Source organism: Petaurus breviceps, unplaced genomic scaffold (assembly GCF_028583685.1).
Source record: "Petaurus breviceps papuanus isolate PSGF00001 unplaced genomic scaffold, PetGlider_PUasm1.0 226, whole genome shotgun sequence".
NCBI classification, from domain to species: domain Eukaryota; kingdom Metazoa; phylum Chordata; class Mammalia; order Diprotodontia; family Petauridae; genus Petaurus; species Petaurus breviceps.
In genome coordinates, this window is record NW_027185890.1 from 1,661,405 (window position 1) to 1,685,089 (window position 23,685).

At 37.0% G+C, this 23,685-nt stretch overlaps 1 protein-coding gene across 1 annotated transcript in view; it reads right to left on the reverse strand.

Moving 5' to 3' along the window:
- The window catches only part of ITGA2 (integrin subunit alpha 2), a 166,011-nt gene that overhangs the window by 43,271 nt on the left and 99,055 nt on the right, over positions 1-23,685 (reverse strand). Inside the window, exons 14-23 of the mRNA XM_069095292.1 lie at positions 23,142-23,345; positions 22,458-22,594; positions 19,399-19,538; positions 14,136-14,287; positions 11,549-11,659; positions 11,301-11,383; positions 10,634-10,775; positions 3,061-3,153; positions 2,275-2,351; positions 2,090-2,173 (exon numbers count right to left, since the gene is read on the reverse strand). Of these exons, the coding sequence (XP_068951393.1) occupies positions 2,090-2,173; positions 2,275-2,351; positions 3,061-3,153; positions 10,634-10,775; positions 11,301-11,383; positions 11,549-11,659; positions 14,136-14,287; positions 19,399-19,538; positions 22,458-22,594; positions 23,142-23,345 (1,223 nt within the window). The remainder of the gene's footprint in view (positions 1-2,089; positions 2,174-2,274; positions 2,352-3,060; positions 3,154-10,633; positions 10,776-11,300; positions 11,384-11,548; positions 11,660-14,135; positions 14,288-19,398; positions 19,539-22,457; positions 22,595-23,141; positions 23,346-23,685) is intronic.

Genomic DNA, 23,685 nt, shown 5'->3' on the forward strand with positions numbered 1-23,685 from the left:
TGGAGGAGGTTCTTGTGTCTCTGGAATTTCAAATCCCAACATTTCCTTCATTTATAAGGAATTTGTTTTATTGGAGGAGGGTTGTTTATGATTACAGTTTTCCAAATTATTAAAAGAAAAAATGTGTCATGAGTAAACACCTACATACACACATATATATCTATTTGTTTATAGAGAGATAGATGTATATCTATCTATCTATATCAAATCTGTTAATGTGTTTGGATGAGACAAAACAATTTATTGTAACTTCCATTAAACAGAGGAAACCCCACTGAAGAACTGAAGGTTTGCCATTTTGTGTTCTTGGAAGATTCCATAGTACCTTCCAAAGAGTGTAAGCTCTGGAACACTGGCCAAATTCTGAACTGGGTAATGATATGCTACTTTCCTAAATACCTTTATTTTTCTTTCTTATTTAAGGGTTGCTCTACTTTTAAAGACCCATCCTAAAGCAACTGTGCTTTATAATTTTTATTTACACACCTGGAGGGAATTTCAGCATATCTTGCTTATGACATTTAACTTGTGCAGTTTCCCTTGATTTTTGAAAGGCATGAGGTTTGAGGATTACAAACTATAAAAGCACAGGGAGTTTTGTTTTCCCTAGAAATGAAGATATTTCTGTCTAAAATATGTTGCTCCAAAAACACACACACTTGCATGTTACAATCACTTGGTATCTTTTTTAGATCAAAGATAATAATGCAAACGTAAATATATAGGTACTGATGAGTAAAAAAGAAACTGTCCATTTCCTGTTAAAAGCAACTTCTAGGGTAACACTGTACAGAAAAGTAAGAGAGAAACAAATGAGAACAAACAATTCAGATTAATAAAGAGGTGATACAATTGAGATAAAAAACATCAGATGAATGATACTAACCATCTCTGGTGGACACACTTGACCTCAATTATTTACTTTAACAATGATGGTGCAGTGATGCAGTGTAACAATGGCAATATTTACTAGTGATTTCCAAGTCTTGAATGCAGTAACCTACACTTTGTTTCCATTTGTGTCCAAATTACGATTCATTCATTTTGGGACCATTTTCTCACAGCCTTGTATTTAAGGGGTCCCCGCCCCCCCCCCCACCCGCCCCGCTCTGCAAGGTTTTAGATATCTGTACCTTTGGGGCTGGGACAAAGAAGCAATAACAACTTGCAGCTTCTGGATACTTGGCTCATGGGTTGCCACTGGTGGAATTTACCTTACCAGCTTTGGGGAGGGCATCCAACTTTGCTAGAAGTTCACTTGAGTGTTTCAGCAGACTAAGAACAGTGACCTACGTGTTTTATGGCTCTACTGACCCAATGTTTAATGGGCATTGGCTTGAGCTCATCTGTGGTCGGTTCAGGCTGCCAAACTACTTATGAATGAGACAAGCAGATGGTATGAACCCACTGAGATTTTCATAACATGTGTGATGCTCACTGATAACATCAGTTTCCTTAAACAATCACTGTGACTATTACCAGCCAAAATGCTTCTGCTGCTGTTCTACAAGTTTCTATTTCAGAAAGAAAAAATAGTGAATTTTCCTTCAGACTTCTCTTACCTTTTCATGTTTGACCTAAGTTTTGCACTATCATTGCATTCATTCATTTAGTCATCAATCATATCTTCACTGACTCCCAATGTGTGTACAGCACAATGTGTCTCTGCATTAAAGATTACAATTCTGGGTTTCAGGCACATTGATGGTGGCTACTGGCAAAGCTAAGGTTCCCTTACCTCTTATTGATGTAGTCAGGAGGTGGTGGCTGATTGGTAGAAACTTGGAAGCATTCTGTTGGGGAAATGAAACTCTTACGGGTATAAGGCCCCTCCCAGGTAACATGAGACTTGAATAGATCTCTAAGTCTACAGCAATGTAGTTTCCCTTACAGGGCCAAAAGCATCACTCAAAACCTACCTGGCCGCCAGTTGGTTGACTTGGGCAAAGTTTTTTGATATTAACTCTTAACATAGCAAGGCATTCTAAGTTAGTAGAAGAAAAGAACTCTTCACTAATGGACACATTAATAGTTCAAACAACAATATATTACAGACACATCTATAGTCAGCTGTGTTAACTCCACCTACCTTGTTAAATGGATTTCTGCATCATACAGCAAAGGAATTTGGAAGTTGACTGTATTGTCTGCCTCCTTCTCTTCTTGACTCTCACTATTAAAAAAAAATTGGGATGAAAACAATCAAGATGCTACTTTAAATGAACATGGTTTAAAACCTTACCCACTCCCACTTTACAATTAATGACATTTTACCTTAAAGCTTGAAAATGGATGCGTGCCAGATTCTGAAGATTTTGGAAATTGAAGTCAAAGTTTATATTAAAAGCCACCTACAAAAATAAAATCCAAAGAAACAGATATATACATAAATGAGTCCCAGAGGTGTTCTCATAAATCACTCAATCAGCAAGAAGTTTTAGAAAAGCAGCAAACACAACCAATTTGATTCTGAATTTGATCTACATCAAAATACAGAAATTTGCCACATTCTTGTCCTTCTCAGCTAAGGTTGCTAATGTATCCTGTCTCACTTCATCTCCAGAATTTGCTCTTCTTTTCTTCCTTCTTTCCTTCCTTCCTTTTTGTTTTTTACAAACTGAGACTCACTTTCACCTCCCCCCCTTTTCAAAACTTACAATGCCATTCTGCACATGTAATCCAGTACAAAATAGTTCCTCTGAATTTATCATGTTTACACTATGTTTGAGTTAGTATCAGGAGATAGACTTTGGACTTTCCCGCCTGGCATTTTCACAAGTGGCAGGCAACAGGTTTAGATGATACAGTACTCAGACCCAGATTGTGGGTTATTCCCAAAATCTAGAATACATGAAAAATCCTAATTTATCCAATTCAAATAAGCATTTAAGGGAAAAAAAACCCATCAACTTAGAGCTTGTTTAAAATGATGAGTCATTTTCTTTACACATCTTATGAGGTTGCTTGTGAAGCTACTAAATTAATCAGCATTACTTGATGAAGACCTAAGAGTACTGAAGCTAAAGCACACTTGAACTGTAAGTGAGATTCCAGGAGTACCTGCTGGTCCTTCTTGACAGCAGGATAGCCAACATGACAGGTGAGAACCTTCTTGGAAGTATCCAACTGACATGAAACTTCAGTCCCATCAACCTGAAGGGTAGACAAAATAAATGATAATTATGTGTACAAGTACAGGATAGGTTTAAAAATATATATTTACATGTATATGGAAGCTTCATGAACCTAATAAAGTGTTTTTAATAATAAAATGTTTTTATCCTTTTTAAAATAATTTTGAACTTGAAAGTTTGGGTTATATGCTAGGAAAAACTTCTTATAACTAAAGCTGTCCAAAAATGGAATGCACTGTTACTAAAGACAGTTGACTTCACCCTTCTAGGAGGTCTTCAATCAAAGGATAGAAAATCATTTGTAAGAAATATCACAGAGGGGTTTCTTTTTGGGTATGAGTTGGTCTGTATCCTTTACAACTTGAACATTCTGGGATTCTGTTATTAGTGTGCTTGGAGTTTTGAGTTTAGCCTGATCTATTTTGAATTTGCATTATATTGTTTCCAGGGAAAAGACTAAATTCATGATATACTCTCAGAAAGATAAATGATCAAAGGAGGGGGACAGTTTTTAAAAGAGGGAAAACAAATTATCGACAATAGTTTTAAATGCTTCAAATCATCAATAATGAGAAGTGCAAATCAAAGTAATTCTGGGCCTTCATTTCTCAATCCCCACATTGGCAGATATAGTAAAAGCCAGAAATAATATTGAAGAGGCTGTGTAAAATCAGGCACACTAATACACTAGTGTTGAACTATGAATTAGTCCAACCTTTCTGGAAAGCAATGTAGAACTATGGGCTGAAAGTTACCAAATTATTCATAGCCTTAATGTCAGAGATCTAATTACTGGCGATGTGTCCCAATTAGGTCAACGTTAGAATAAAGAAAAATGTAGGTCCAATATGACCAAATGTTTTTAGCAACACGTTTTTTTTGTAGCAGAAAAAAAGGTGAGAGGAAAAAACCAGTCAAGAGGGCAAAGTACCAGGAAGAAATACAGCTGAGTTCTTTCCTACAACTATTCCATAAAAAATCTAGAAAATGCATCAGGGTGAGTCTTGATTAGGAGGTCCAAGGAAAAAAAATCACATTGAGTCATTTTTTTTTCCAGCCCAAGTAAGCATAAAAAGACAGAGATGTCTACATACACTGAGCATGGAGTCTAGCCAGGAACAGCCACTTGGAGCATTCCAGCATAAAGACAGCTAAGGGTTGACTTCCCCATGTGTAATGTACACCAAAGGGAGAAGAAGTTCCAGATCTGACACTAAGGGGTCTGACTTTGTGCAATAAGAAGAAATAGAAGCTCTGTCACTTACTAACAAGTGGAAGGTCACAGATCCAGTGTGGATAGGGAAGGGACCCTATGATTAACACTGGCAGTTCAAGTCAAGGAGTGGTCATGTGCACCATGTACTGAGTGAGGAATAAATACATAAGTAGCAGCTGTGCTTCTCTTTCTCCAATGTTCGTTCTAACACAAAGGCCAAAGTCAAGAAGGAAGGTTGGAAAAAAAGAGCAAACAAAAAAGAATTCCACTATAAAGAGTTATTAGGGTTATAGGGATGCTCAAGACATAATTGTAGAAGAGAAGAATAACTCCAAAGCATATACAAAGAAATCCCCAGAGAACAACATAGCTTGGGCACAAGTTCAACTATAATTCTTAGAAGAAATGAAGCAAAAGTTTAATTTTAAAGAGCCAAAATGATTTTATAAATGAAATGAAAGGACTAGAGGAAAGAACTGGAAAATAAATGAAGGTGCTAGGGGAAATTGGAAAAGAAATGAGATATGGAAGAAATAATTGGAAAGATAATAAACAGCTTGACGCAAGAGGTATAAAACTTCTTCTAATCAAGAGACTACATGAAAATTAAAATGCACCAAAAGAAGTAACAATTCCATGAAACAACAAAAAATATAAAAATAGTTGAAAAACAAACTAAAGATATATCAAAAACAATTGATCTGGAAAATATGTTAAAAGATAATTTAAGAATCACTAGACTAATAATCAGTAATAATAAGAGAAAAAAATCAAAATAACCCTGAGGTTTTATCTCACATCCTGAAAATTGTCAAAGATGATAAAAAAACAAGAATAATTAATGTTGGGAGGGATTATGGGAAGATAGGCACACTAGTGCATCATTGGTATAGCTGTAAATCGGTACAACCATTTTGGAAAGCAATTTGAAATCATGTAAATAAAGTGACAAACTGTCCATACCCTTTTACCCAAAGATTCCACCACTAGCCTTATGCCCTAAGGAGACCATAGATAAGAAATACCAACATACAGCAAAATATTTATAGTATTATTTTTTGTGAGGACAAAGAACTAGAAATAAAGTAGAAATTCACTAATCAGAGAATGGATAAACAAATTACTGTACCTGAATGTAACTGAATGTTATAGTGTTGTAAAAAAAAAAACTAATATGATGAATAGTGAAACATGGAAAGATCTACATGAATTAATGCAGAATTAAGTAATCAAAGTGAAGAGAATTATACAAAGAATGACTATGACAATGGAAATGGAAAGAAGGGGAAAATTTAAAAATTAATATTGCTAAATTATAAAGAATAAGCCTTAAAAGATATAAAAAGACACTCTCCTCTCACCCTTTCACAGAGATAGGAAGCCTACAAAATGTTGCACACTACACATATTTTTAGACATTTTCCATATGTTGATCAGTTATACTGATTTTTCCCCCTCTTTTTCTTTTTTGTCTTTAAAAATACTACTTATTATATGGTGTGGATCTCTGGGAGTGTGAGGTAGAAGGATATTGGGGAAATTATAGTGATGTAAAAGAATTATTGGACTATCTGAAAGTTTTGACTAAAAAAAGAGCTAAATATCATATTTCAAAATCTTCCCATATCTCTTAGAATCAAGAGGACAAAGTGAAAACAGAAAGAATCCACTAGTCCCCCCCCCTTTTTTTTTTAAGCAATTGGGGTTAAGTAACTTGCTCAAGGTTACACGGCCAGGTGTTTCTGGGTGGGTGCTAAGCGTCTGAGCCCAGGATTCGATCTCCAGGTCTGTCTCAACACTGGAGCTGGTGCTCTTACTTGCTGTGCTACCTAGCCGCCCCAACTAGTCCCCTTTCTAAAGAAACCTCAAAATAAAACTCCCAGGAATATTCTAAACAGCATTTAGTGATTCTTAGAAAAAAAATACTGCAGCCAGAAATACTGTAGCCAGAAAGAATTTCCATACCAAAGATTCAGTCATGATCATATAAATTTATCAATGGCAATTATAAAGGAGTGGAGAGCTTGGAATATAATATGACAGGAGGCAAAATATAAAGGCTTACAATCAAAAGTAACTTACCCAACAACACTGAATATAATGCTGCAGTAAAAAATAAGCCTTTAATAAAATAGAGGACTTCTAAGCATTCCTGATAAAAAAGAGCAGAACTACAAGAAATTCTGAAATGTAAACACAGGACTCAAGAGAAACATAGAAAGGTAAATGTGAGTGAGCAATAATAATAAACTAAACAAGAATGAATGGTTTACATTTTAATCTGGGGAAATAACACTCAAGCCCTCTCAAAGCATTATCAGGGATTATAAAGAGAATCTAATAGAGCTGAGGGCCAAGGAAGGGTTTTGATATAGTTTGATGACCTTTAAAACTGAAAGAAAAGGGGAGTCAAAGGAATCCACTAAGGGAATGGGGAGAGGGAGAAGAAGGGAAGTGAAAATTATCTAAAGTAATTAAGATTTGCCAGGAGAAGACAATACAAACAAGGAGGAAGTGGTTGTGGAAGCAGACAACATTTGAATCTCATTCTTATCTGAACTGATCAAAAAAGGAGAAATACATACCCACATAGCTGGGTAGAGAAATACATTTCACTCAACTGGGAACTAACTCCACTCTGCATCTATTACTCTGCCTGGTTTCAGCTCCACAGAACAAGATGCACTCCCACCACCTCCTGTGATCTCCTTTCCTGCCTCCTTTTGTGTATTGTCTCTCTTTCCCCCTATTAGACTGTAAGCTCTCTGAGGGTGGGGGGTGGCTTTCTTTTTATTAATTATATGCCTATCATTTAGCACAGTGCCTAGCACATGGTAGGTACTCAATAAATGTTTGTTGGATTGGATTGGAACAGAGAAGCAGGAGAGAAAGGGAAGAACAAAAAGGAAGGGAAAAGAGGGAGGATAGATTAAGGGGGGAATTCATCCTAAGGAAAATGAGCTCTAACCAAGGAAGTAGATCACAAAGAGAGGTTTAAAAGGAAAGGAAGGGATAAGAACCTGCCATTTGGCTCTGGAACAGAGAAGGAGGAAGACAGGGGAGCAGAAGTAGATTACGTTGAACCTAGAGCACATGCCTTCTATCTCACCACCCTCTTCTTAATAAATACATACATACATACATACATACATATATGGATATGTGTAGGTATGTATTAACATAGCCAATGCAGGAATTTGTTTTGCTTGACAAATGTATATTTATTGCAAGGATTTTGTTTTGTTTGTGAGTTGGAGGGGGGGAGGAGGTAGATTGTCATAAATTTAAAAAAAATTAAGAAGAGCCATAAATTAAATGTGGCTAAAATTAGAAAACTTGAAAAAAATCTTCACAGCAAGTTCCTCTAATAAAGGCCTTATTTTCAAGATGTACAGCATCTTGTAAGTAAGCTTAAAACTGCCCTAAGACTTTTGGGACATACTGTATATAAGGAATTGATTAAATTTTATGAGAATAAGAGCCATTCTACAATTGACAAATGGTTAAAGAATATGAACAAGTAGTTTTCAAGCTATCAATAGCTATATGAAAAAGTATTTCAAGTCACTAATAAGAAAAATGCTAATTAAATAAACTGAGGTTCTACCTCACATCCCTTAGTTGGCAAAAAGAGACAAATATTGGACAGTCTACAGGAAAACAAGGCACTGGTAAAGAATTATTAATTTATTTAGGCATTTTGAACAGCAAATTCAAACCATCCCCCCTCAAATTGCCAAATTGTGCATGTCTTTTGATACAGAAACATTACTACTAGGCCTATAACTACAAAGAAATCAAAGAAAGAAGAAAAGTACTCACATCTGCAAAAATATTTGTAACAGCCCCTTTTATAGTAACAAAAAACTAGAAACTGATAAAAGTCATCAATCGGGGAATGCATGGACAAAGCATATAAATAGAATGAAACCTCATCATCCCATTAGAAATGACAAAAAGGATGGTATTAGATTAACCTGGGAAGACCTGTATGAAATGACACATAGTAAAATGAGAAGAACCAGGAAAACAGTTTATACAACAACAGTGCAAAGAGAAACAACTTTGACAAACTTAGGAACACTGATCAATGCAATAACCAACCACAGTGCAAAAAGACCAGAGACCAATATTACCCACTTCCTGACAGAGCAACGATAGACGAAAGATGAAGAATAAGATATGCACTTTTGCATGGCCAACATGAAAATTCATTTCACGTGACTATGCATATTTCTTACAAGGATTTTTCTCCTTTTTTTCCAATGGGAGAAGAGAGGAAAGGACAAGGACAAGAAAGACTTCATGAGCAACAACAACAAAAGCAAGGAGCAAAGTTTTTGTTCCAGGCAAATAATCTAGAAACTCACTGACTGGGAAACAAATGGTGGTGCCTGAATGTGCTAGGCTATTACTCTGCTCAAGATATGATGACTAGAAAGATCATGGGGACTCAGAGAAACATAGGACAATGATAAGTCAAGTCAACAAACATTTATTAAGCACCTACTATGTGTCAGGCATTTTGCTAAGCACTGGGGACACAAAGAAAGGCAAATGACAGTCCCAGATCTTGACGATCTAATGGAGAATACCCCATGCAGACAACTACCTACAGAATGACCGGGGTATGCATGTGTGTGCGCATGCATGTACACAATACACAGATATGCGCACACATCCTCATATATGTACATACATACTTATGTATATATACACATACGTATGCATGTGTACACACAATACATGTGTGTACATGTATAAACGTGTGAACACGTACTGTGTATATCATATACAATCATATCATGTCATGTCATGTCATGTCATCTCATATCATATCATATCAAAAACAATACCAGAGGGATTAAGAGTAAGGAGTACTGGAAAAGGCCTTTTTGCAGAATGTGGGGCTTTAGCAGAGTCTTGAAGCCAGAAAATGGAAGTGAGAAGTGAGAGTTCCAGCATAGAGGACAGCTAATGAAAGCATCCAGCTTTGGGAAATGGAGTGTCTAGACTCACAGGGGTGGGAAACCTGTGATCTTGAGGTCACATGTGGCCTTCTAGATCCTTAAGTGTGGTCTATTGATTGAACCCAGATTTTACAGAACAAATCCTTTTAATAAAAATCTAGAGTGACTCTAGAGTGAGAAAAAGCAGGAAGGCAAGTGTTAACTGGATCACAGAGTACATTGGGGAGAGTAAAGTGTAAAATGACTGGACAAGTAGGAAGAAGATAGCCAAGTTATGGCTGTCTTTAAATGCTAAACAGAGGATTTTGTACTTGATCCTGAAGGTGATAGGGAGCCACTGGAGTTTATTGAATAAGGGGGTGACACAGTCAGATCTCTGATTTAGGAAGAATAACTTGACAACTGAGTGAAAGATGGATTGAACTGGGGGGAAACTTGAAGAAATGATGTAAAGCAAAGTAAATAGAACCAAGGGAGCGATCTATATCAATGCTAAAAGACACTGGACTCTACTATTAACTTCTTAGGCTTAATTAAATTGTTTTTAGAATATTTTTCCTTTAAAATAGAAAGTTGCATTTTTAATTCTCCTCCTCTCCCCCCCCCCCAAAAATGTACTGAAAAGGTCAGGGCATACTCAAAACTAAGCCCAACAAGTTTAAATAAGAAACTAGATAAAAACCTTTTTATCCTATCCTTAAGTGTGTCTGTTAAAAAAAACAAACCCACCCCAAATTATAGCTTTTGCTTTATGTTCCTTTATCCCTTGGGGAAAATATCCGCATTCAAGTGTGTTTCTGGCACAGCGTTCATCTCTATTTGATTAGAGGGTTTGGCTCAAATACAAAAACCTTGACCACAGAAAGGCCTGCGGTTTCAAAGCTACAAAGCTACAAAGAATGAGTCTAAGCTCTGTTCATATCAACCCTTTGATTTATCAAGTTCAGGCTGAGGCATGTGGGGGGCAGACACAGCAGCAGCAGCAGCAGACCTATGTGCTACTGGGAATTGGGGGAGTGTAAAATTTCTCATGCCAAGTCTTAGAGGAAAAGGAAAAGATAATTTGTCCAGTGAAGCAAAAATCTGTCTAGATGTAGTGCCAGTTTATGTACCAACCTGCCTTAGTAAGAAGTTATAAAATTAGGATGTTTTTATTTTTAGGGTGGAAATGCTGTTTTAAATGAGGAAGAGGATATGAGCAGCCTCAGGGGCACTTGAGAAGGATGGCTTCAGTACCAGACAAGAGGAAACAAAGAGCTCGCCATTTACAGGCACAAATGAACAAATGCTATAAGCAGGAAGAAATCACATACCGATGCAGAGGATGAGGCAAAAAACAAGTTTTCTGAAAAAGCAGTCACAATTCTGGTGTTATAAGCACTTTCTCCTTTGTTTTTCACCATCACTGCAAATGTTAACCTTCTGTTTTGGCTGCTGACAATGTATGGCTGTTTTCTGTATAATAAAAGCAAAAAAAGCTAGAGCAAATGGCCTAATTTGTCTCCAAATCAATCAACACTGGATATCTAAAATTGAAATTTAAAATTTCCACAGACAATGTTTTATATGAGACAGAAGTACTGGGAATGAAATATTGCCGAGCAATAAAATGAATTAGGACTACTTTAGATGAGAATGAAAGTAAAATGATGAAATGTTACTATATTTTCCTAACTGTCACTTTAAAATACAAATAGGCATATCATCAAGTATTTCCCTTCTCTACTAATGCAAGTAACAGAAATTCTATTTGTATATGTATTTGTTCAGGGCAAACGTTCTCCACATAATAAATAATTTATTTATAAGGAGACACTGAAAAAAATCTTCTCCAGTATATATTGTTTCTCTTCTCTTCTCTCTCTCTCTCTCTCTCTCTCTCTCTCTCTCTCTCTCTCTCTCTCTTTCTCTCTCTCTCTCTCACACACACACACACACACACACATACATACATACACAGAGTTTCAAAGTAAAACTTACTGAGTATCCATTTTCTGTTGAACTTCAAGGACAAGATCAGAGATGCAGACTCCATCATCCCCACAGTCTTTTAAAAAAGGTATCTAAAGAAAGTGTAAATATTTTCCCCACACATACTGTTAAGGGAAACAACTTGAAAATTGTGTTAATATTAGCATTGGCACTGTGACTATTGAAGTTTAGTTTGGTTTGGTCAAAGAACAGAATTAGTCATTTTAAAAAATTGTAAAGGCCAGGCCTCTACTTACATTGAAGTCCTTTGAAGTCTCAGAATACTCTTCGAGAGCAGGACTTGTACCAGGCTTTGCCAAACTGATGTCCACCCGAACATTTAAGGCATTGACAACATCAGAAGGTTCCTGAGAAACAAAGCTTCCCTTTCAATTTGAACAAATTAAAGCAAGTGATTTTATATATAAAAAGTAGCTACAGAATGATTTCACTATTACAAATATAATCAACTCTCAATCGTGAATATGGGTAGCAAGAGACAGGAAAAGAGATTGAGATAGGATGCTGAGGGGTTCATTTGGGACCCACATTCAGGATCAATGAAATCACCCATCCTTCAAGCTGTGACGTTCTAGCTCCTTAGACATGTTGCTGATTCTTATCATTTTCATCCAAAGGTTCAAATAAAATTAAACTCAATTCAATAAAAAGTATGGCATTTATCTCAGCTCGCAAAATCGGAAGATTTTGTTAATCATGGATACTCACTTCCTTAAAGTTGTGGGATTCCATTCCACTTTGCCTAATGAGATCAAACTCTCTTCATCCCCTAAATGGTCTCTAAGTGACAGTGGCTAAACTCTATCCTTTGGGGAACCTCTCCAAACTTAGCTAGATTTGAGAAAAGACAAGCATAGTCTGCTGATGGATCCATATATGGCATCCTTTTGTTTGGTGGCCTTTTTCAGGCCTTGCATTGTGCTGACATAGTCTTAAAGAACTCAGGGGAACCCTACACTATAATGAGCAACCAGAGCAGGACTTTGGTGTAGCATACATAAAAGAGTAAATGGTTATAAAAGTCAGTGATTGATTCAATTACAATAATCAGAAAAAAAAAGAACCCTCAGAAATTTCTTTTCCCTCATCTTTCATTGCCTGTCACTTTAATCCAGTCTTTTGGTTCATAATTATTTCTCTAATTTTCTACCAAAAAAGCTTAGTTTTCAAGAACCACTAGACTTCCTGGCCAAAGTTGCTGACCACATAATATTGGATTGTGGTCTGCAAAGAAACTTTGGCAATTGTTGTTTGTCCTTCATTCTAAAAAGGCAACAATGACCTCCAGTCTCCTTTCTACTAGGTAGGAAGTTAGGATATTAGGCTCCTAAGTGGCACAAGAACATACTGGAGTATTACATAAATCATGGCATCTCACAATTTTCAGTTAAAATATTATAACCTAGAAATTACAAAGGTTAAGCGTAATTAGTAAAAATGTAAAAAATTATTTTTGGCCAGTTCCCTCAAAATGCATTTATACACAAATGTCAGGAAAGGGCTATTCAAACAGTAACAACCCCACATTCTCAAAAAAAAATGTAAGTAACATTTAAATTTTACAATGTGTATATTGTCTCCTTCAATTGCATATAAGCTCCTTGAAGGCAGGACCACCAGATCTGGCAGAGTTGGTAATGACTTTGAGCACAAACCTAGAAATTAATAGGTGTTTAATAAATTCTTATTGATTGATAAAATACTTTCAAATCTCATTTGTGGTTTCTAACAATAAATATGTATATCATCTACAACTTAATTTTACCATTGGCAGTTTTCCCACCCAAAGCAATCATATTTGTTTTTTAAAAATCAAATAAAAACACAAAAGTGGATGAAATAACTTTGATTTTGCTATCATCTATTCTCTCCTATCCATCCCAAGTTAAATCCAAGACATTAATCTAATACTAGAGTTGATCTTTTTTTTTCTTTAGGCAATTGGGGTTAAGTAACTTGCTCAAGGTTACAAGGCCAGGTGTTTCTGGGTGGGTGCTAAGTGTCTGAGCCCAGATTCGATCCCAGGTCATCCCAACTCTGGGGCCAGTGCTCTTACTCACTGTGTTACCTGGCCGCCCCTAGAGGTGATCTTCTTAATAGCATAACAACAAATGTACTTTACTATGTAAGAAAATGTCCATACGATTTGTTGGCATGTGAGTTTCTTTGTTTTTAGACACTGGAAATTCTACTTAAGAAAACAATGACTTTGCTTTTTTATTGTGTTACTAATAGCTTGTTTTGGAGCAACTAGGTGGTGGAGTAGATAGAGCACCAGGCCTGGAGTTAGGAAGGCCTGAGTTTAAATGTGGCCTCAGATCCTTACTAGCTGTGTGACCCTGGGTTTGCAACTCAACCCTATTTGCCTCAGTTTCCTCATCTGTAAAATGAGCTGGAGAAGAAAAGTGCAAACCACTCCACTATCTTTGCCAAGAAAACCCCAAATGGTGTTGCAAAGAGTCAGACAGAACTGAAATGACTGAACGATAGCTTACTTAAGTTGAGAACCTAAGTATAAATCAAAAACGAACATTCATTACATAAATACCTACTGTAAGCCAGGCAACAGTAGGTGGTAAACACAGGAATACAAAGGCAAAAACGGGAAATAATCTCTACTCCCAATAGAAAGACTTTACTATGCTCAATGAAAGATAAAGAAATCACAAATATTATCATATAGAATGATATTTGCTTTCCTTATTTACCTAACATGCAAGAGTACAATTATGTACTTGAAAGGAAGAACATGTAAAATTCTCATTTATTTGATGACTATAAGAAATTTCAGGGTGGGAAAAAGAGAAAATCATGAGTCCTTACCTGTATATTGATGATATGCTCTGAACAAGTCTGTGCATGATATACCACCATGTTTTTCTTAATGTACCGTTCATTGTTTTCTTTAAACAATCCCCTAGAAGTTATTCTAGAGGAAAATCGATCAGCATCAAGTGTTACATTGTAGATTATATCTGTTTAGGAAGGAACAAAAAGAGTCCTTCTTAAGTGTCTATGATGTACCCAGCACTATGCTAAGCTCTTTACAAATATTATCTCATTTAATTCATACAACAACCCTGGGAGGTGGATATTATTATGCCCATTTTGCAATTGAGGAAACTGAGGCAGAAACTGAGTGACTTTCCCAGGGACACGCAGATATTAAGAGTCTGAGTTTGGTCTTGAAGTCTTCTGACTCCAGGACCAGCAGTCTATACACCATACCACCTAGTTCACACAAACAAGAAGAAAGAACATCAAATATGTTTCTAATTACAAAATTAGAGAAAGTATGAGAAAAGGGTTGTTTTGTCTCATAGGGTCAGATGGCAAAGACACAAAGTATAATAAGAAAAGGGAGTAGCATATAGTCAGAACAAAACTTTCCCAAATAGAAGTGAATGAAACGTGTTAATGAAAAGACCTTTCAGCCTCTGATCTCTTGCCTGGACCAGTCAGGCTACCATTTTTCCTCTCTCTTTGCAATGTCTCAGACTGTTTCACATATAACATAAAAATAATTATCAACCAATATACCTATGCCTCACACTTTTTAGAGTGCAATCATATCAGAGATGGTACAACATGGGGAAAAGAAACATTAGCTATATAGTCAAAAGACCTGTGTCATAAGTTAGATGAACTAATGTGGCAAGCCACTTTGTTAAGCTTCAGTTTCGTCATCTGCAAAATGGGGATAAAAACATGATCTTTCTCACAGATTTGCTACCAGGATTAGCCAAGATCATGTACATGATAGGTTTTGAAAACAAAAAGTGCTAAATAAGCCTGTTGTCATGTTAGTAGATTCTTAGAACAATGTATTGCAAAGGGTGCATTGACAGGGAAGGAATTATTTTCTATGAATAGCACATTCTGTTTACATATGTTCAAATAATTTTAAAAGAAAAATAGGATCAGGTAGAAAACAAAGAGCCAAATATAGGCAAAGAAGGGATTGCCAGTAAATCTTCTTTCCCAAGTTGGCTTGTCTAGTCCCTTTGTTGAACTTCTATTCCCCTCCCCACACCTGTTCTCAAGATAACTGGAAAAAGTTAACCATAATTTAAAAATTAAAGCATCCTTAACACTGATCTGGGGAAGTTAGGCAGTTAGATAGAGTGCTAGGCCTGGAGTCAGGAAGACTCATCTTTTTGAGTTCAAATCTGGCTGTATGACTCCGTGCAAGTTACTTAACATAGCTTGCCTCAGTTTCCTCATCTATAAAATGAGTTGGAGAAGGAAATGGTAAAACACTCCAGTATCTTTGCCAAGAAAACTCCAAATAAGGTCACAAAGAGTTAGATTGGAAAAGAACCTTAATGGCAGAAAGTTCGTTTGGAATACATTTAGAGCGGGAGGGATGAATGCCATTTGAAAAGGATAAGATATGTGAGATGAGATGTTTCCAAGGCAGAACTCTGACCAGACAGTGAGCCGCGGTTTGCCAATGAATATATTTTTCCACTGAATCATTTAAGCAGACTGATGCATTAAGAATCATAAGGCAATGAACTACCTCTATGATTGTCGTGCATTGCAAAGGTAAGTCTGTGAAATGTACTAAACAAAGTCAGGATGATCTTTGAAAAAAAAAACAAAAGAAAAAATTCTAGACATATGAAAAGTTAAAAAATAGAGAAATCACAGTTATGAGGTTAGTGCCTAGTCTGGAGTTCTAACTGCTGTATTTTTTTATAAGAATTTGAGTAAGATGTCAACATATCCAGAGCAGTTTCTTTCTTTATAAGAATACATTCTGCTTCTACCTAAATGATTTTCCTAAAAAAACCAAACCCAACAAACAAACAAAATAAACCAAACCAACAGGGCAGCTAGGTGGTGCAATGAATAGAGTACCGGCCCTGGATCGAGAGGACCTGAGTGCAAATCCAGCCTCAGACACTTAACACAAAACTAGCTGTGTGACCTTGGGCATGTCACTTAACCCCAACTATCCTACCTTCCCCCTCCAAAAAAGCAAAAAACAAAAAAACAAACCAAGTCTATGTCCTCTACTATTCAACAAATACCAGTAGCTCCCTAAAGTACTCTGTTTTGCATTTAAATTTCCTCACACCCAGGTCCCATCTTGCCTCTCCAGCTATATTACACATTACTCCCCTCTGCACACACTATGATATTGTCAGTCTAGTCTTCTCACTATTCCTTGTACATAACATAATATTTTCTATCTCCCAACCTTTGTATTACCTGTGCCCCAGCCTAGAATTCACAACACCCTTACCTCCCTCTACCTCTTCAAACCATTGATTTCCTCCAAGACTCAGTTCAAGAACCATCCCTGACATGAAGCCTTTCCTGATAATTCTAGCTATTAGCCTCTCCCCCAGCTTGCAAAGTAACCTTGTATCTGCTTTGTGTAGAACTGTGCAAGGGGCAGCTAGGTGGTGCAGTGAGTAGAGCACCGGCCCTGGAGTCAGGAGGACCTGAATCCAAATCTGGCCTCAGACACTTAACACAAAAACCAGCCATGTGACCTTGGGCAAGTCACTTAACCCCAATTGCCCTCAAAAAAGCAAAAAAAAAAAAAAGAACTGTGCTATAATGGTGCAGTAGAGCTCTGGGCCTAGAATCAGGAAGACTTGAGTTCAAATCTGATCTCAGATATTTACTAGCTATATAAGTTTCCTCATTTGGAAAATGAACTGGAAAAGGAAATGGCAAACCATTGCAGTGTCTTTTTCCAAGAAAAGCCCAAATGGGTTCATAGAGTCAGGCATGACTGAAACAACTGAACAACAATAACATATTCCATCTTGTCAGATTAAAATTGCCTTGTGCTCTTAAGGGAAGTACAATCTCTGACACAAAGAAGGCACTTAAAAATAATTGATTAATTGACTGACTGACCAAAAGTACTTTAGGATATTATAACTTAGTAGGAAAGGGGAGTAAACTAGTCCCACAAACAAAATGTTCCTGTACCTAGCATATTATATGAAATAAAACATCTTACAAATATTATCAGCAGCATTAAAACCAATGGCAAGATCATTCAATAAATTTGTTGCACCCTCTGTCACATAGCAGGAGTTAGCAAAAAACAAACAAACAAAAGATCAGGACTCAATTCTAATCTTTTACTATGCAATGCTAATGGAATAAGGCAGTCTTGTACATAATGAAATTATTTCAAGCGTTCTAATCAACTTGTTTGTCCAATTCACCACCTACCTGAAGCAACTTGTATCTCTTACTGAAAGGGTCAGAAATATATAAGAGAGAGGGGAAGAGAGACAGAGGGAGAGAGAAAGAGAGGGAGAGAGGGAGAAAGAGAGAGAGGGAGAGAGAAGGAAGCAGAGGGGAGAGAGAGGGGAGGAGAGGGGGGGTGAGAGAGGGGAAGGGGAGAGGGGGGAAGAGAGAGTGAGAGAGAGACAGAGGTGGGGGGAGAGAGATACACATACATGTGGGCAGGCAATGTAACAGTTCAAGTGAGACCAGGTCTCCCTTAGACTAGTCTCTCTCCTCCTTGACAAACAAATCATTCTCATTCCTGTTTTTACAGAAACTATTTCCTCCACATAGAATCAATGAATTAGTATTGTTTAAGTACACACACTACGTGCTCCACTCTGTAGCAGATACAGTAGCCATAAAGAGATGGCCCTAGGCATCGCAGAGATTGAGAATTTTGTTGAGAACACAAGCCTACCACACATGAAACAGCGGGAAACCAAACACCACAGAATATCATTAAAGTGCCAAACTGTCAGGCCTACAAGTGCTACAGAAATTCAGGGAAGGGGGGAAATCAATGAAGGCTGAAGTTATGAGGGAAGTTTTCACAGAGACTGTAAGACTTCAGATGATCTTTATAGGACCACAAGATTTTAGAACAGAAAGGAATATTAAGAATCAAACAATAAACATTTAAACACTTACTAAATGCCAGGTTCTACACTAGAAACTGGGGATACAAAAATAAAAGGGAAACATTCCCTTCCCTCAGGGAGCTTACATTCTATCAGAGGAATCAACATGTTCAGACATGGATTTAAATATGAAATTGATACAAGGTGATTTTGAGGGCAGGGGGCTAGCCACTTGGGTGGATTAGCAGCTTTATGTAGAAAGTGGTACTTGAGCTGAGATTTCTAAATCCAACCCCTTCATTGTGCTGATGGGAAAACTATGGTTCCAATAAAGGGTAATGGCATGACCTTGGGGTCGCATAAGTAGTCAGTGACAAAACTTAGGTTCAAACTTGGCTCTGTGGACACTTTATCCAGTGTTCTTTCCATTACATCATAATTCCTCTCCTTGAAGCACTGAGAGGCCTAGGGTCGGTAGAAGAAGGGTGAGCACCCTTTACTGGAATGTGACTGGGATACATACCACCCACTGCCCCCTCAACACAGTTCTTATGCATGATAGCAAGTTAAACTACTCTAGCTGAGCAAGAAACCTCTCTCTTTTCTATAATCTTATAGCCCTTTCAGTATATACAAAGCAATTTAGCACAATTTTATTCTATTCTGGTGTTGACCTGTGATTTCTTTGCTGTTGGTAATTCTCAGTGAAGAAACTGGCTCTACCTATACAGACTGATACCTGTTCTGCAAGTCTTAAAGTCTTGGGTATTAAAAGGTTAAGGGAACAGACCAGAGCAACAGAGCAGCAAGGGTGCACTGGTGCCCATAGATGCCTGCTGATTGTTAAAATTTCACTGCAAATATTTACAGTCTTGGAAATCAACAAATGCCATAATCATGGCTTGATTTGTTGTTTTGTTAGTTGTCTAGACAAAAGAAAATAATGGGGAAAAAATTAACAATGGTAACTAAGAGGGGCAGCTAGGTGGCACAGTGAATAGAGCAAGGCCCTGGAGTCAGGAAGACCTGAGTTCAAATCCGGCCTCAGGCACTTGACACACTTAATAGCTGTGTGACCTTGGGCAAGTCACTTAATCTCAATTTCCTTGCCTTCCCCCCTCCAAAAAAAAAATGCACCAACATCCAGGTCTTTTTCTTTTGGTCTTTAATCCAAAGATGTTACTCAATGTATTGTTAATAGGTTTATGCAAATGTATTTTTGAAAAGATCATTTGGAATCTGCTTACCCACTTGATTGTTTTGTGTGGCAGGTCTGAATTTTGCACTGAAGCACAATCTGAGGGTTATTTCAGCATTCTTGTTTAACAAATTGATTTTATCAGGAGTAAATGAAGCTTCTATGGACACATCAGCAATACTCTGTGACCTGAAATACATAAACAAACCTGGATTGATGTTGTTACTGATAGAGCAGAAAGAATATCAGACTTGGAGTCAGACAACCTAGGTTCAAGCTCTGGCACTGGCACTTATAAGCCAGGTGGCCTTGGGCAAGTCACTCTACCCCTTGGAGCCTCAGTTTCCTCATTAACAAAATGGGGATGCATAATAATACTTATTGATAAGAGAGATTGGAAGCTGGAGCTCCCAAGCTCTTTATAACCTGACACAGCATGCCCCATCTCCTCATCTGCAATACATGACATAGGAAACCTACTGCATAAAATAAACAAAATGCCACAGATTAGGTGGCATGGGTGCTGTATGGGAATCTGTGCACGTAAATAAGACTCAATCCCATGTACCTACCAATGTGACTGCTCTTTGGTTGATACTATAAAGTACTATGGCACTACATCCATTCCTACCAATTTGATTATCCAAATGATAGTCCCTTTCAATACCACACTTATTCCTACTACATTGTCAAAGATCAAAACTTTTTAGGAGTTCCTATTTTTGAATGAATGGGTGTCACTGAAGTATCAAGGTATGGGAACAGGGAACCTGGCTTGGGGTAGAGAAGAATCCTATAAAAACAGTGGCGTTGGAATAAGGAGATCTGGGTTGAAGTTCCAGCTTTGTCTCTTATTAGCTGTGTGACAGTGGGCAACCCCTTCAACCACTGGGCTGCACTTCAATTTCTAAATCTGTAAAACTGAAGTGTCAAGCTTTCAACTCAGACATTCTATGATCAAGGGCCAGTTTATGACTCATATAAGAAAATCAGACACAATTCATTTTTGATTAAAAAAAATGTGATCACTCAGTTTAATCACACCCCACGCACGAGAACAAGGTAAGAAAAACTCTTGACTGTTTACAAAAGTCAAAGCCAAGCATGAAGGCTAAATGTTGACCACTGGGGACATCCAAAAGGATGAGTCTCAGGCATTAAAAACCATTTCAAAGAGGATCTCAGAAATATTCTTGAGCAATGAAATGAGTTCTTAGCATTTACTTGGCTGTAAAGGCACTGGTGTGTTTGTTTAAAAATAAAACAAAACAAAACATTGATTTTCTGTACCTTTAATCTTTCAAAAGAATGTGATACCTTTTCATCAATTTAGCCCACCAAACTGTCACTATTTTAAAAATCACTAAATGTTATCCAAGAAAAATTTCCATAAAAAGATGAATTTGATACCTTAATTTTCAAAACCCATTTAATTCTCAAATCTGAAGTAAAGTAGCATTAGTAATGTCAAGCACCAAAACTAATGTTATATGTGGTACCAGTGGCAGAACATTTTCCAGCGTTTAAGCTTCTTGGACTCAAGTCATCATTTACAATGTCTTTTTCAACTGTGACAAATAGAAAGATTGAGCCCGATTCTCCTTGGGCCTTTGTTTCTTCCAGTTCTCTGCTTCTGACTTCATTTATTCCCTCATTTGCCTTATGGGGACAATCTAGTCCAGTGTGTTATTTCTGGCTTCTGAATCACATGGCCCTTGAATTCTTCCTATTGTTCTCCAGTCCCACAACTGCTGCAAAGGCCATTTTTGAGGTCAAACCAAATGAAATAAAAGTCATTTGTACATAAAAAGTGGAAATAAGAATACCCCCATCACTCCAGTGGAAGATAAAAATCTGCTCATACTACTCAGATTTTCCATACTCTCAATGTAAAACATCTTACTGCATGGTACAATGTAAAAGCATTGAATTTGCATTCAAATCCTGGCCCTGCCAGGTACCAGCTCTGTGACCTTGGATAAGGCTCATCACTGAAGGCAAAATGAAGATAACTGTGCTGGTACTACCTACCTCACATGGCTATTTATAGTTATGAAAAAATAATATTATGAAAATAATATATAATTACATATAATTATAACTATGAAAACAAATTATGAAGCACATTTAGTTTGGGGAAAAGTGCTTTACAAATGTTATCCCTTTTGATCCTCAAAACAACCCTCTGAGGTAAGTATTATTATTATTATTGTTTTCATTTTAGAGATAAGCGAACTAAGGCTGAGCAGTTGTTACTAGGTCACGTGGCCAGTAAGGGCCAGGCAGGATGTGAGCTCATCTTCTTGACTCTAGTCATATACCTGCACTATCCACTTTGCCACTAAAGGCTTCATAAACCATATACTGCTGTACAATCCTGAGCCGTTATTATTAATAAGGAAACTTCCATTCAGTGGGCTGGAGGATAAGGTAACACTCAGAGGTAAATTGGAATACTGTTGAAAACCAAACTCTATATAATAGTCCAGTTTTAACACTTGCAATTCAATATTCGCTTAACTTTTCAATTCAGAGGACTTACACATCTCAAGCCTGTTTTTATTCACCAAGAATTAACAAAATTCAAGCTCTGATTTTTGCTTATATGGTTGTGATATTTTCCTATTTCCACCTTGTAAAAGTGAGGTCTGTCCCACATCATGTTTTCTAATTTTGCATAAAGCTCTGAAACCAAAAATCGATCACAATATCCCCTACTATAATTAAGCCATCCCTAAGCATTTATTAAGATAGGGACTAGACCTCTGATTTCCCTGGTGTAGGGATTGCCTAGTGAGGTTAACTCCCTTTACCGAGGGGGATCAGCACCTTCTCTGTAATTTCCAGCCTTACAGAGCACTGAAAGGATTAGTAATTTGCTCAGTCACACAGTATGTATCAGAGGTGGTATTTGAATCCAGATGGTCCTGGTTCTAAGGCCAGTTCTCTATACATTACATTAGAGACACAAAGACAAATATAAATACCCACTCTCAAGGAGTTCATATTTTATCTGCTTGTTAAAATTATTTTCACCTGGGGGAAAAAGAAAAGGGGGGTGGGGGACGTCCCCGGTCTGATAGCAGCTGAAAATTTTCACTGACTCACCAGAGTTGAACCACTTTACCAAAGGCACCAATGGATATGTCAGTGATTGAATCTCCATTCAAATCTTTATAGCCATCTAATGCTCTTCCAAAATACTGGAGCTGATTCCTAAAGGCAGGATCTGACCCTAAGATTTTCTAAAAATGAACATATTTGATATTAGAAGATGATATTTGTAAAGTGCTTTGCAAACCTTAAAGCATTATATATAAGTGCTAGCTATTACTATATTTGCATTCTGTAGAAACCAGCTGTATTTGTCACTGAGAAGAAAAGAGAGAGCTTCCATCCTTCCCACCTCTTGACAAAGAGAAGTGACAGACTCAGGATACAGAATATGACATAAATTTTTTGGGACAATGCTCATATGAGCATTTTTTGGCTTGATTATTCATATTTATTACAAGGGCTATGCTTTGCTTTATTTTTTCCAGATAGGAAGTGGGTATGTGGGAAGGCAGGGGAGAAAATGAAAGAAAGGAAAAAAAAGAGAAAGAAGGAAAAAAGGGATAAAGAGGAAGAAGGAAGGAAGAAAGGAGAAAGGGAAGGAAGGAAAGGAGAAAGAAAGGAAGGAAAAGGAAAGAACAGAAAACTAAGCTTTCCACTAAAAAAAAAATCAATGTGCATATTAACATTAACTCATAAGTTTAAAATATACAGGGATGTTATCATGACAAGATTTACCTGGGAGTATTTTGTTCGTATAGTCCCCTGATGTCCATTGTAAATGTAAACAGCTCCAGAGTTCTCATTTTCAAGGGGTGAGCCCACTATAATATCATTAAAACCATCCAAATTAATGTCTGATAGAGCGGCAATCGCTGAGCCAAACCGAGCATTTTCCAGACCTAGAGGGCCTTCAAGGAATTGGTGCTGATTCAAAATTCCCTTTTGGGAAGAGGAGAGGATAGTTATTTAAAATAAATTCTGCTTGCCATGTGTTAAAAATCTATTGGTAATGACTTCCAAAGCAAGTTCCAATACATAAAAATTTGAAACTTTGGTGACAAAAAATATGCTTTTAAGTACTAGAATTTCCTTCAAGTAAAAATATAGTTCATTTATGTGTTCACAAACTAAATCTTGTTTTCTTAGTGTATTAGCTTAGCATGGAACATTTATTGCTACTAGAAAGTTATTGTATGTCCTTTAAGAAACATCAAGTTGAAGACAACTGTAGCCCAGCTTTTTCTTTCTTTTTTTTGTAAAGCAATTGGGTTAAGTAACT